Raw genomic sequence first — 14,550 nt, 5'->3', positions numbered from 1 at the left:
CTTTGTGTTAAAATGAATGATTTTTGTAGGAAATCGCAGATAAGGGGTTTTATGCTTGAAAAGCTTCTTGCATAATTCGCAAATTAGTGTCAGATAAACGCAATTTTTTCTGGTTGTCGATTAATTGCTCGCAGTGTCGTTAGTTTGTTATTTTGCACTTTGAAATTAATGCTTTGCCGCACTGGAGTCTAGTCCAAGAAAGAACTTCGAGCTGAAAAACTGGAAGAACTTTTGCTAATAAACCGAGTTAGAACCGAGGCCGACTGAAAAGTTTTACGAACGTTTTTTCCCGACTCAACGCACTTGAACGTAGTCTAAGTAGTTCGAAAACAACAAAGATGTGTCCTACTTTATTGAAATTCGCAACTATCGAGTTTAATTAAGCAAAAATAAACTCAGACGCTTAGGAAGGTTGGGTCTGTTGAATTAGAAGTTTTTATTCCAAGAATAATAATTGCGAAGTTTATTTTCCAGTGGCGTGCCCCAAAAGCTCCCAGCAACAATCATAGTTAATAGAGTCACATGTTTAAACTTGATGTTTTGTTTGCGTGTTATTTATATTCGAAGGTCTAAACGGCAGAGTTGCTCAACAATCTGCTGCAAATTTCATGCTGACAATTGTTAAGAAATTTGCTGATTTTCGGGATAAATTTGAAAGAAATCAAAGGCAATGTTAGAAATTGCAGTGAATCAGAAATTAAAGGAAATTGACTCAAAAATAAGCAAATTAAATCGGCAACAGATTTTTTTGAATGGACAAAATAATGCACTTTTTTATTGGGATCAGGTATCAGACTTTTTTAGTCGGATTTGTAAATGTTTCAACCACGTTGAAATAGCCCATGTAAATGGCTTCTACGCCAATGTTTTAATTTAAATAGATTCCATAGTGAATAGCGCAACAACAAACAGAAGAAATGCCCTGGTGCCTATACGAGTTAGCAGTAGCTGTATAAAAAACTTAATTAAATATCAAATCGATAGCGAAACCCAGAAATAATTTATTGTTTCGGAAGGTGTGCCCCGATTCCATTAAAATCCAATTGAGAAACATAATTTATGAAAGTTTCATTGCTGAAATTCAATTACATAAATAATAATGGAGTATTCAGATGTTTTTTTTTCTGTTTGGGTTGGCAAAAACTCGGCAATTTCTAGTGATTAACGATGATTTTTTTGGGTGCTTTCAGATATGGCCCGATTAGAAAAGTCGCCTCTTCTCGCCAATGGGTACAATCATCCTCCTCACTTGAGCCATATGCAGTTCATGCAACTACCGCATCCAGCTGCTGCACATTCGGCACTGTTATCGCCTGCAATGCCTCACAATCTCAGCAGGCATGACGGATCCATCATCAAAAATCAGGGAATGCCCACCATGGAAGCAATCGCTAGGTAAGTCTTTCTCTTGCACGTTGAGGGATTGGTTTGTCTTTATTTGTTGACGCTTACGAGTGCCGAGGCCCAAGACACACTCACACAAGAAACTAATTTTCCTTCTAATCCCGAACTGTTTGTCGCATTAAATATTGCATAAACTTGAAACTACTTTCAACTGGGGAGATTTCGCCCAAGATCTTTGAACTTAAATCCGCCAGTTCGTCGACTATGACACGTAAAAGTTGGGGGCGGATTAGGTGGACGATGCGCCGCTGTTTTTGGATAAACGTCAGCATTTATAACTTCGCAACTACGGCTTAATGCCATTAGTCTACCCGAGCCAATCGAGACATCGACTAATGAATTGGATTTTGTGTGACCACGTCTTTAATTTGTCTCTATGCAGAGTATTTGATAATCGCCTGAGTTTCAGTCAATTGAAGCTGGCGCTAGTGTTTAACATTTTCTTAAGGTTTCCATGTTCAGATTAGACGCTAGATTATTAGTTCAGGGGCGGTATCGACCGAAGCGGTTTTGTCGATGCAGGAATCTCTTTGCGTTTGCAAGACGTCTGAAGAAAATCAATTGAAATCATCAAATTGGTGAATTTTTCGAGGTTTTTCACGATGGCCGAAAAGCCCGAGAAAGTCGCAAGTTTCAAACAAAACTAGCGAAACCCAAACTGTTTTCATTCGAAATACTTACATTCCAACAGGTCAAAACTCCAAATGAAGAAAATCTGAAAGCGAGAAACACTTGCCAGATTTTTTAGATTGCAAAGGTCGGTTTTTTATCAATTTAAACTTTTGAAAGCTTCTTCTAAAGTCGGAGTCAGAGATTGAGTCGAATGCCTTATGAAAGTCAGAAAAAGCCAAGTGTATTGATATGTTATATTCGTCTTTTGTGTAAGAAGTTTCATTGTCTGGAGATGATTTAATGTGCTGAAACCTCGTAGAAAGCCTGCCTATTCCACTGGCTGGTACAGTTGACATTTTAGTGTTAGTCTGTTGGTTAGTTAATATGTTTGGGATCAGTTTTAATTTTTGTGAGAGCAGGAGTTTGTTATCGCGTTTCTTAAATAATAAATTGCTTCTGAATTTTCCCATTCTGTTGATATTCTAAGCATCTGCTAAACAACAAATGCTTGCAGCAAAGGATCTGAACTCAGCTTTACAATCTCGGCTGCTATTCTATCCTCTCCGGCAGGTCCTCAGATTCTATATTTTGAACAAATGCCTTTTGGTTTTTACTGGTTCCCCAACAGACGATGTATAGAATTTTACGTAGACATTTTTACAGCTTGAATTATGCTCTTTCTGTCATTCACTACAATACCTTCACGATTTTTTAGCTAATTTATCATCCGTTTATCGGGTGAAATTTGCTGCCGAATACTTCCATGTTTTTATTTTGCTCAATTATGTCTTTATTTTTTTTTGTTTTCTAGGACCTAAATTTCTGTCCGTACGTTGTTGTTAACTTCTGCATTCTGGGTCGAGCTCTTATATGTATTTCGTCTTTCGCCAATAGGTTTTTGGTCTCTTGTCTTAGTTTGTCTATAGATTAAATAAAAAAAAAAATAAAAACACATTAAATGCAACGACAATTGCATAGCATTGAACTACTTTTCTAGAAGGCATGACTGATGAAACAGATGGGTTTGATTTATCATTTCCATAACCGTCGAATGCTGAATTGAAATTTCTTGAAGCACATTTGGAAAATTTGTTAATTGGTTCAAACGATGACATTGATTAAATGGGGTGATTAAATACGACAACCAGATAAAGTTTCTGCTAACACACGTTTTAATGCTATTCGAGTAATGCATGCTTAAATGCGTTTATCTTGTTTTAATTTGAATCAATTCGATTCTTCCGTTGGTAAAAACTATTGGAAAATTAAACTTCAATGGCTTTCTATACGCTTTTCCGTAGGTACTCTCTATCTTTCTGTATATTAATAATAGTTTGTCACCAGACTTGAGGAAATCCACTACAATACAAAAAAAAATAAATCTGTTCGACGATTATTAACAGCACTTTAAGATTAGACACAGTAACGAATCGCGTTGGTGTAGGCATCGAAATCACATTGTTTCAATAGGACCTGCACGATTTTGAAGAAGAACCGAAATATTTAAAGAAAAACAAAGCAAACTCGCCGCCCAGCCTACCTGGAGAATTAATGACGGCGCTTCCTCGTGACGTGTACACGCATTCATTCGAAGAGATTTGCATTTTAATTACCAGACCAGCGCTGAAATGATAATGACGACTACGACGGACTGATTCCGAGTGTAAACAACTAGTAGGCGACCCCCTTCGGTCTAAACCCTTTGGGAGGCCCCGAGAGCCCTCAAGACGTTAATAGGGTGCCGTTGCCACTACGTCTTTTCGAGTGAAGGATTTTGCTTTTTGGTGTCCCATTTATTCGCGAAATGGATGTGGCTAATCAAGGCAATCGAATTTTTTTGGTGGAGCCGTGACCTAAATCCTTCTAATCCATCAGTTGATCATATCAAATCATGCTGAAGGATTCTTGATGTTCTTATTTATTTTTGGAAAAACTGAACGAAAGAAAGCAACTTGGAAGACCATCAATTCGCTCTTTTAAATGGGCGCGAGGAGAATTTATTGGCTTTTCGGTAATCCAAGTGCATCCTGAATCCGACGAAAAGTATAATTCTTTTTGTATTGAACGATTGATAAACAGCACTCTCTCCAGCGCTTTGGAGATCTTTTGGGTTGGTTTTCCAACAGGGTCGTTTTTGCGATTTTCACAAGTCTGTTGTCTTCTATTCTGTTTACGTGTTTCTTCCAATGTTTTCTTCTCTGTTTTACCCTCCTTTCTATGTCCTGTATCTCGCTTTGTCTAAGGTTTGTCTAAGGTTTTCGCTTCTGATTCTGTCGTGTAGTGTTTTTCCGTTATTACATATTATTTCTTTTTCTTTCGTTTCTTTCAACCTTTCGCATAAATCGTGATGTCCTCCATTATGACGAGTTTGCTTGTCGATTTATATACTCTTATTTTATTGTTTATGTTCAGATATTAATTTTTCCACACAGTGTCTTTTAGGCTTCCTGAAATTCGAAACGTTTTCATAGTTTGTTCTCTGATACACTGTATAGATTTCCATAACTTCATTTTAGCTCCTAAATATTTGAGGTGATTTACTCGTTCTACAATTTTCTCCAGTTCTCCAATCTCTCGCGCAATGAGTACTGTATCATCTGCGTAGCAGAAAACATTGAAGTACGTGTTTCCCATTTCCATCCTGCTGTTTTATGTAGATTTCCGACTATTTTCTCCATCTGGAATCGTGTTGAATGCAAATGGACCAAATGAGTCGCCTTGTCTTATTCCTGTGCGTATTTGCACCTTTTCACTTAATAGATGATGTGGAACCCTAAATATTTTTCTGTTCTTTGTTTCACCATGGAAATATCATCAATGGTAGAACCAGTTTTTCAAAAATCTTGTTCGCGGATTTTTATAGTTTCGCGTATTTCCTCTAACATTGTAGTTGTGAAGACTTTGAGGATGCTGTTGAGAAGCGGTTTTCTACGTTAATTATCCGGAATTGTTTTTTGGCCCTTTGTGAATAAATATATGGTTATGCTGCACTTCCATTCATTTGGTACTCTTTGATCTGCCATTATGTTTTTGAAGAGAGTTAAGATTTATTTTCGTAAGCTGTCTACCCAGTATTTTGACCTTTCTTTTAGCAACTCAATAAAAATTATGAGGCTTCATTAAAAACATCTCAAAGAGGCTCTCGTCCCAAAAGCCTAACAAAAAGTCCAGTTTTTAAATGTTTGTGGGTTTTATGAACCATTACATTGGAAGGTTGAACTTTGCCATCTTCATTAGTAAATCTTTGGAACTCAAACCGCTTCTTAAGAATTCTTCTCGACACACATTCTTATCATTCACTTTTGGGGGAAACTCTTCAAACTGACCAGTCGCTGTTGCAAACGAAGTGTTTTTTCATCTCATCGGATCTTCAATATGAAAACATCCGTTCTTTTGTCAATTGTGCTAAATTATGTAGCTTCCTGCAGTCTATCTAGTATGTATTCTGTTTATGGCAAAGGAAAGTGATCTTTGATAATATTTTGAATTATTTTGATACAGCCACAACAAATCTTCATCTATACAACGCGTATAAAGAGTTGGAACATGTGGCTTTCGTCTTGTTATTTTGCGATCTGCTGAACTTGTGTAGCTGTTTTGAATATTCTTAGTATTTTTGCAATATAATAAACTCATTTGTATCGCCCAGTGGCTGTTTCAGAATGAGACTCAAATTGATACTTGGATCTTGTTCATTTTATCACAAATTTTTTTAAAGTGTGTTCATGATTCTCTCAACAAAAACGATTTATTCTCATTCTCTTCACGTTTCACGTCTTCACTATCAAAGAAGTTTGAATAGCAGATATAGCATCATATGCATTATGTGGTATGAAATGTGTAAATTTGACTTCATCTGATAATAAATTTTAATATCTCATGAAAATCCTCAAAAGCGTTCTATACTTATTTTGTTGAAAGAATAGTTGGATATTTCGTGGATTATTTATTGCATTCTCACTTTTAATCCATGTTGGCACTATTTCCTACAACCCCTGAAGGTGTTGATCTTGTAGTGCCTTTGAATATCATTTTCCCACTGGGTTAGTGGGGTCTAAGTTCGTTTAATTGATTTTTCTCTTGGCTTTTCTGTATAACCGAGATTGAGAAAAAACTGTTTTTACAAAGTAATTTAATACTTTCAGTTATTAAACAATAATTAAAGAAAAGTTCGTTTTTATATGTATATTTTTACCAAAGAAATAAAGTTTTGTTTCTCCATACATGTAATGTTAAAACAATGTTTGTGTATGTACTTTTATAATGTTTTTCTTTGCCTTTTCAGATCAGGAATATGGGAAAATTGCCGGGCAGCTTATGAAGACATAGTAAAACATCTCGAACGGTAAGTGCGGAACTGTTTACATAAAAACGGAAACTGTTTAAGGAAAAATTTGCGCAGTTGATTGCAGACTTAAGTTCTTAAGTCCTAGCAACAGGTTGCGGTACAATTAGGTGTAAAAAATGTGGCAGCGCCAAGAAATTCCTCCACCGAAAGCCTCCAAATTCGACCATTAATTTCCATCAAGAAAATCCTATCGGGCATAAATCACGAAATTGTGCGACTCTAATTGCAGTGCCACCAACACAACCCTCAACCCTACCGAGCCAGTTCATCAAACCCCCTCGATTAGCAATGGTAAAAATGCGACGGCACGGAACAGAATGTCGCGATTCATCCGGCGTTACAAATCATGGTCGTCACTAAGCCAGGATCAGGTCTAAATCCTGCGATTTGAATCCCTGTGATGCCGTGATAAATATCCAGCTATCCAGAACGTTATTCTGCATTTGTCAATATTTGTTCGCATTTGTTCTGCAGCCATTTAAATGCCGATTTGCGTGTTAACGTTCCAACAGTTTCACAAACTGACTTTTGATTGAATAATGTACAAGATGTAAGTTAATCAAACCTACACTCACGTGAGCTCATTTGTGCTCACGTAGGGGCGGAAATCTTTATACCGGGTAAAATACCACTATAAATAACTTTTGGCTGTGAATGTTTTCTCAGCAGGTGATTCAGTTTGAACTATTTTTTCTCCAACCCAAGCTCCATTCCTCTATTAATCCCATTACATAAACATATTGTACAGGGAGTTTAAATACTCTCATATTTTTGTGGTCAATATGGGGTGTCCCAGAGAGCAAAAAAGTATACGATGTTTTAGCCCCGTGTCCTCTGATTAATTTGTAATTTAAGTCATCTGTTTACGCTGAGCTAGGGATGGGACATTGATCATATAACATCGATGGTAGCCATCGACATTGACAACGAAAGGTAATATCGATGTTAGGGAAACATCGAAGGGAGAACATCGATGTTTGACAACATCGTTGTTCTGATACTTTGCCGTTGCATACAAATTTCAAATTAATTAACTTGAACTTCAATAATCTTATTTTACTACTACTATGACATTAGATAATCGACTAAATTTATTCAACTCATAGTTGCCACATTTTTCGGTCAACTGACTGCAAAAAGAGGCTTTTTTCGGGTGCAGCTGGAAATGGGCCGCTATCCCGCGCTATCGTTTGCATCAGCACTATCAAAGAGTTTGCAGAAAATGTTTCTATCTCGTATCAACATCAAATGTCCGATGTTTACATTTCAAGATCTAACATCTATGTTTTAACGATGTCTCAAATTTCCAACATCGATGGTAAAAATATCGAACGAATTACATCGATGTTTCGCAAACAGGACGGAAAATATTAAGTTTTAGGACCGGTCGCATTTTCCGCGCAAAATTTACTTAACTTTTTTTACTTTCGAAGAAATTATCTGGCAAAAAGCCTGCCAACCACTGCATTACAAGTTGATAGCTCTGTTTAATGGGGATTAAGTTGCAAATATTTCTGATTTTTCTAAGGATAAGATATTCTTGTTTTTATGCCTAAAAATATTGTTTTTTGTTTTGCTTCTTTATGGGTTTACACAAAAAGTAACAAAATAATCTGAGGTTGGCAACTGTAAGCTTGTATAAAAAATTTGTTTGCACAGTCTTCTTCGAATTAAAAAAAATGGTTTAAATACATTTCGAGCGAAAAATCTGACCGGCCACAAAAAATTCATATCTATCGAATGGCTCAAAATAAACAAGCAATTAAGATCCAAATTGCTCAGAATACATGAAACTATAACATCGTATACTTTTGTGTCGGTATATTCTGTGTCTCAACTAATTCTATGACTTTTTCATGGAATTGGTTTAGATTGCAATTAAGGTATCCTGAGTCATAAGGAATTAGCTGGAAATTATTGAAATTACCTATTTGGGCACCCAGTAAGTACAGTGAAATAATTAAACTCAATCTGTTCTTGTACAGATATTATGTTACAAAGGCGCAGTGGTGGAGTTTCATAAAATTCAACATATAATTCAGAACGATTCTCGAGTAGACTTCTCTTGTCATTGACGGTCCACCACAAGGTTGATGATGATTGATTGATTTAAGTGATGAAAAACTGAAATTTGTGGATATTAGTTAAATAACAAAGCTCAAGCTTAAATTTGTTTAAAACTTATTATTTCCAACTAATTATTTAGGCAACTTTTGGATCTTGTTAGGTAAATTTCAGATCTACAGCTTAACGTGTCCTCCTTCTTTCTGTAACTCAATCAAAAACATTTAGAAGTGTATATTTTTGGGCGACTTGAAAGCCGAAAACCGCAGATGAAGCAAACAAAAACGGACGCAGATTTATTTACAATTAAATTTAAAGTAAATAAACGGTCGAGGCGTAAACGAAATCCGGAACTGTCCGAGCGATTAACGGGAAACGGAATTAACAAAACGCCGGCCCGAGACTCAAATTCGAATTAAGGCCCCCGAAAATTAATTAATTCACGTCGAGACATGGACCCGGCCAATTAGCTAGACAAGGCGAATATTTCTTTGCTGCTTCTACACTGACGTTGCCTGCTTTCCTGCTTGCTCCTCTCTGCTGCAGATGCTGATGGAACGATGAATATTAATAGTTCTGTATTTGGTGATAACAACGACGTTATTAATAAAGCCTTATTAACAACTCAGGCATTAGGCTCAGGACGAGTTTTTATACTTTTGCTATCGTCGATCAGTTCATTATCTGTATACAGTGTGTTCCAGTTTCGAGCCTTCCACATTCACATCTTGGACACCTTAGGAGCCGGAGAGTCTGGAAAATTGTTGCAGCTCTATTGAGGATTGTTCCAGTAGAATGTTGAGTTTTTGTAAAGTTGGTTATGAAAGTTTCAACAGGGTCATAAAAATCAAGGATTTGGAAGGGGTTTGATCAGTGGAAAGTGTTGAATTTGGGGCTGCAACTTGATCTTCTATGGACTTGGTAGTACACATTAAGAAGTGTTTTTGTTCAAGGTTGAAGATTGGACTTTGGTATTGATCGGTTGGAGCTTTGAATTTACGGGGAGGTTATCCTTCTTAAGTACAGTCGAAGGTGGTAGAAGGTTCTTAATACTCTTCAATAAATGAAGTGCATTGGTGATGTGGTGTTAAATTGGAAGTCAGAATTTTCATTCAGTTCCAATCCATTTTCTCATTGACGCCTATATGAATCATATTTGCGCCAACGCAAAACGCATTCCCATTAAATAAATTACACTTTAAAACACATGGAACATCGGTGGTATTTATGAAACACGCGTGCAACTTATTTCATGGATTTCGCTCAATTTTTGTTCGTTTTCTTCGGGTTGCGTGATGGGGCTTTTCTTCGGAAGAATCACGCTACTTGGTTTGCTCCAAAGTGGGCCGCCACGGCCATTCATAATGCTGAAAAACCGGAGCCCCACTTTTTTTTCCGATGATGGACATATTAAAGGTCGGTGGCGCAGCAGAAGCCACTGATGTTACGACCGATTTTATTTATATCGGAACCGTCCACTAAAGGTCCGACGCACGCGAATTGTCAATAACAATAATTAACTAATTGGTATATTTGCATATGCCGATAAATTAGAGCGGTGAAGGAGATTCGTTATTGCTTACCTTGATGGTCAGTTTCCACTTTTCCATTCCGCCTTCGTATGTTTTCGCTGATTTGGGTGAATAATTGCCGAATAGTGGCGGAAAATTCCTGCGTGCCCCAACTTCATAAAACGTTATTTACACCACTCGGGGTGTTACCGTTAATGGAAAATCTTACAAGGGCATCACATAAATCTGTCACGAGAATTATATGATTTCGTATTGTCCCTATTGTGGCAAGCGGATTGGATTATGTTTCTCCTATCTGCGTCATGACGTGAGATTCGGCCCTATTAACCTCTTCTTCTTGTTTACTGCTTTATTTCGGTACGGCTGGGATTAGGGGGGAATTATTGTCGGGAGGTGTAATTGAATTTTATAATTGAAAGGTGGGCTTTGGACCACCCATTACTTGTTTTCCATCCGTGCTCCTTATTTATTTATTTTATTTCGCATTGTTAATTAAACTACTAGCTATCCACTGCCAATGCCGCTGCTCACAGTTCACATAATAATTGTTCTAAAACCAAAGTGGGCAAATGACTCAACTGGAAAACTCAATAGTAATGTTCGAATAGGGTTGTGCGAAAATCTTTTAAGAGTTCCACGAAAATTACATCGTTTTTCATAACGTTTTCCACAACTTGCATAACAACATTTTTGAGCTGAACGACTACAGATTTTTAGGGCACAATTTCGAATTGAAAAGTGGATTATTTAGTTGCTGAAAATTCCCTATTTAAGCGACATTTTTGCAAAAACTAATGAAGTTAATGCTTCATGGCAAATCTAAGTGGACGCACAAAAAGGTTCTCGCATTGACGAAACATAGAATTTTGGAAAACTCGCGTGAGCTCCGAATACCTGATTGCTTACCAAACAATAAAGACATTTTTGGAGGAAGAAAGCGTTAAAATAAGGGGATATACATTGAAGAATTCGAAACTTGTACTGAAATTACATCAGATTCATCGCTGCATGGAAGAAATTAAATTAATGCCGCTAGTAGCAGTAAAAAATTCTGTAGCAGTTTAAAATACGAATATACCGATTTGAGAAAATGCCATGCTGGAAATTTCACCTCTCAGAAAGTCTCAGAAAAAGTACCGTGTATTCAGGGAAAACCCGACTTTGCCCAAATATGAAAAAAATTCGAACATTCATGAGCCCGCAAAAACTTCGTTTTCGAAAAACAGGGCGAAATTATAAATTGGTACAGAACGGTTGAATAAATGTTAATAAAACTTTGTAGGTTGTGAAGGCCATCTTATTTGGTGCCTATTTGTAATTTAAATTCTTCTAGAACATTCGTCAAGTATTTCTCACGAATAAATGCGCTAAGCGCATGACTACTAAAAACTGGCTAAATCTTCAGCTTCTTGAATGTCTGTTCTGCTTTGTTTGAGGTTAGAAACTTTGCTACAACCCTCCCGAAAAGGAGTAAATTCTTGACAATGAACCCTTATCAAAGTAGGTAACCGATGACAAATTTGCAGCAATGGAAACATTTTCCGGAATATACGCTTTTGAAACTCGATGATTCCCTAAAGCTTCTTTCTCAGAAAGTTAGGAATTTCCGATGAAGCCTAATTAGGAAAATACAGCTCTTGAAACGCTCTTCCTGAAAGCCCTTAAGAATAATTTCGCTATTTCTACACGTTTACAACGTATAGCGACTTGAACTTTATTCGGCTCCCAGCCAAATTCAAATTTAACTTCCACTGTTTTAGAGGTTATAAATTGCTAAATCCATTTAGCACACGATAGATGGCCTCCAGATGGAAGAGTATTCAGGCAATTTACACGGTTGCGAACTCTTTTTTAGTTTTTTAGGTTTTTTTATAGGTTAGAAAATGTTGATCAATCCTGATAGTGCATACGAAATCCTCTTTTATTTTTGTCGTATGACCAATCGTTTTCCGGTCATAAACAATATTGATGATGAAGTTTCGCATTATGAACCAATGAAGGAAACATTAACAACCAATGGAAAAACAAAGAACTAAACAGTTTATTTTAAGAATCATCTACATTTACAACAGTCTTAATACGCATTAATAATAGTTACCGAAAATTATTGTCATTCAGATCAATACACTTCTGAGCCCTATTTAGCGGCACCAATGCAGTCTTTTACAGCTTGCTCCTAGATATTTTTCATCACAAAACAGGTTTATTTACCGGAGAGCGGTTGATCGTACGACAGAAATAGAAGAGTCCTTTTTCTTCAGAATTGAACAGTTAATTAAGATGTATTTTTTATTCTTCACCGAACCAATAGCACACGAACGTTTTCTTCAAAAATCTCCAATAACATAGCGATATACACGCCCCAGGTAACAATTAAAAAGAAAATAATTGGAAGTAAACACATTTTACAGCCTTCATTACCTTCAATGTTTAATTAAAATTAATAAAATCGTTTGGCAGAAATTTATAATTTTGTATTGTTTGTCGAGAACGAAACTTTTGTGGAATTTTGTATTATACTTGGATTTTTTTCATATTTCGGCAAGGTTGATTTTCTCCTGAATTTACGGTACTTATTTCTGAGACACGCTGTATGTAAGAAGCAGCATTCTCAGCTTATGACTCAACAGAAAATAAATACCGAAAGAATGAATGTTGAACCTGAAATGAGTCATTTCATTATTTTTAAAGTTTTTGTTTGAATCAGATAAATACGTATTCAGTATTTCAAATCATTTGCATTACAAATAGATGGAATTTGAAGCTAATACAATATTTTTACAAAATTTTTTTAAAAAATAGTTGAATTCATTAAATTTATGAAAAAAAAAATATGAAAAAGTTTAAGAAAAACTGGTCGAAAGGACTTAAGTCTGCAGGACGAGATGTCCAAGATTGTATTGAGCATCTAACGATCTGAATGGCCACGTCAGTGCCATCTAAAATGATCAGTTGTATTGGAAAAATAAGCAGTGTGCGTTTTCGCAAGTGTTTAGAAATTTTAATTTCATTGTGAAAAATTCACTCATATTTCGATAAGAATGCACCATAGAATAACTCAGAAACAGAAAAATTTCCCCATTTAACCAATGTTCTGCCGGTTATTTTCTCGAATAAAAATTACATTTCTAATTAAGAAAATTATTCAGATTTTAGATATCGATAGTTTTTAGTAAAGCTTTGCCATAAACATACACCAATTTATCCAAATTTTTACGTTATTTTTTACTCTAGTCGTTACTTTTTGGTTAATTTAAAATAATGTTAGGCCAATTTTCATAATGACTGTCTTACGCCGCAATTATTTTAATTCGTTTAATTAATTTAAAGTTTCCAAATAACATTTTGTTGAAGAGCTAAAGTGTCCGATGCTCGTTAAGCTCTGTTTCTTATTGCAGGCAAATGGTTTGGTCAATAATCTGGAAGTAATTCAATAAATAATAACCGCGTGGGCGGAACTCGAGTGAATTGTTTTATTTGTTTAATTAAAAGGCAAACGTACAAGTGCAAGTTTTAATTAAAATGCACAGGTATTTTTAATGCCAGTAACGCATGATAAATCGGTTACACATTAAATAAATTATTTCAAGGTAATCAGACACCATTTTTTCTCTCCTCTCTCACTCGGTGTAATTTAAATCTTCCCGTCGTCTATAAAGTTATGATAATTCGAACAACCATACAGGTTTGTATAATAAGCAGACAAGAAACATGGCTTAGCTTTTGTCAAAATTAAAAATCAATTAATAACGCGTATATATCCCACGTAATTAAGGAAATAAATCATCATGACAGATATATTACGTTTCTTTATTTTGAGATTCGTCGATAATTATTATCTTTCTATCTTCAAAGGTATCGGGGCGAAGCAGGAAAAAACCGTATTATGCTTATTAGCCTTAACAAGAGAGCATCGTGTTGCCTGTCAGGCTCTGATGATGAAAGAGACTCATTTCATGGACCGTTCGGCTCTGTTTTCGTCTCATTTGTCTCTAATTAATCTACTAGCGTCGACACTTAATTTTTTTTTGTTTACGTCTTGTTAATTTTCACGCGTTCCCACTCAACAACTCGAAACTAATTTGTCGAGCTAGCTTATTTTTGTCTCTTCCCGTAAAACATCATTTTTCTTAAATTAGTTATTATCCAAACACCGATCATGCCATTAAATTGATTTTCAATTCTATTTTCACGAACGGGAGTGTTCCAAGTTTACTAACAGTGTGTGAAACTGGAAAAGTCAGCAGCGAAAATATGGAATCAAAGTCAAACCTCCACAAGCAAATGAACTAACGACTTAAGATGTAACTGGAGTGGATTCCTCGAAAGATCAACTCAAAATATGCATTTTGGCATGCTGCATCCTCGTTCCCCAAAAAAGGAGACGATTTTTCAAAATTTATTTATACTTAAATCCCTTGAAAGGAATGCGAGGATGCCGGAACAAGACAATTGCTAAAAGCGGCACAACCATTTTGCAAACGAGAACGCTGCCGCCATAAAACCCAATTTGGGGGTATTTTCGTTGTCAAAAACTAATCGCGCACCTTTAAAATAAAAAGCCGGAGCGTGAAATCAGATTTCGCATCA

General features: G+C 36.1%; 1 protein-coding gene across 3 annotated transcripts in view; it reads left to right on the top strand.

Moving 5' to 3' along the window:
• The window catches only part of LOC109544295 (dachshund homolog 2), a 212,220-nt gene that overhangs the window by 78,368 nt on the left and 119,302 nt on the right, over nucleotides 1-14,550 (top strand). For all 3 annotated transcript variants that reach the window (XM_048668109.1, XM_048668117.1, XM_048668107.1), the window contains exons 3-4: nucleotides 1,191-1,395; nucleotides 6,302-6,361. In XM_048668109.1, coding sequence (XP_048524066.1) covers nucleotides 1,191-1,395; nucleotides 6,302-6,361 — 265 coding nt within the window. The remainder of the gene's footprint in view (nucleotides 1-1,190; nucleotides 1,396-6,301; nucleotides 6,362-14,550) is intronic.

The sequence above is a fragment of the Dendroctonus ponderosae genome, unplaced genomic scaffold (assembly GCF_020466585.1).
Source record: "Dendroctonus ponderosae isolate FM_Combo_2020 unplaced genomic scaffold, Dpon_F_20191213v2 Dpon_F_20191213_1, whole genome shotgun sequence".
Lineage (NCBI taxonomy): Eukaryota > Metazoa > Arthropoda > Insecta > Coleoptera > Curculionidae > Dendroctonus > Dendroctonus ponderosae.
The sequence above is the reverse complement of the archived record's forward strand: the minus strand, read 5'-3'. Positions and strand labels throughout refer to the sequence as shown.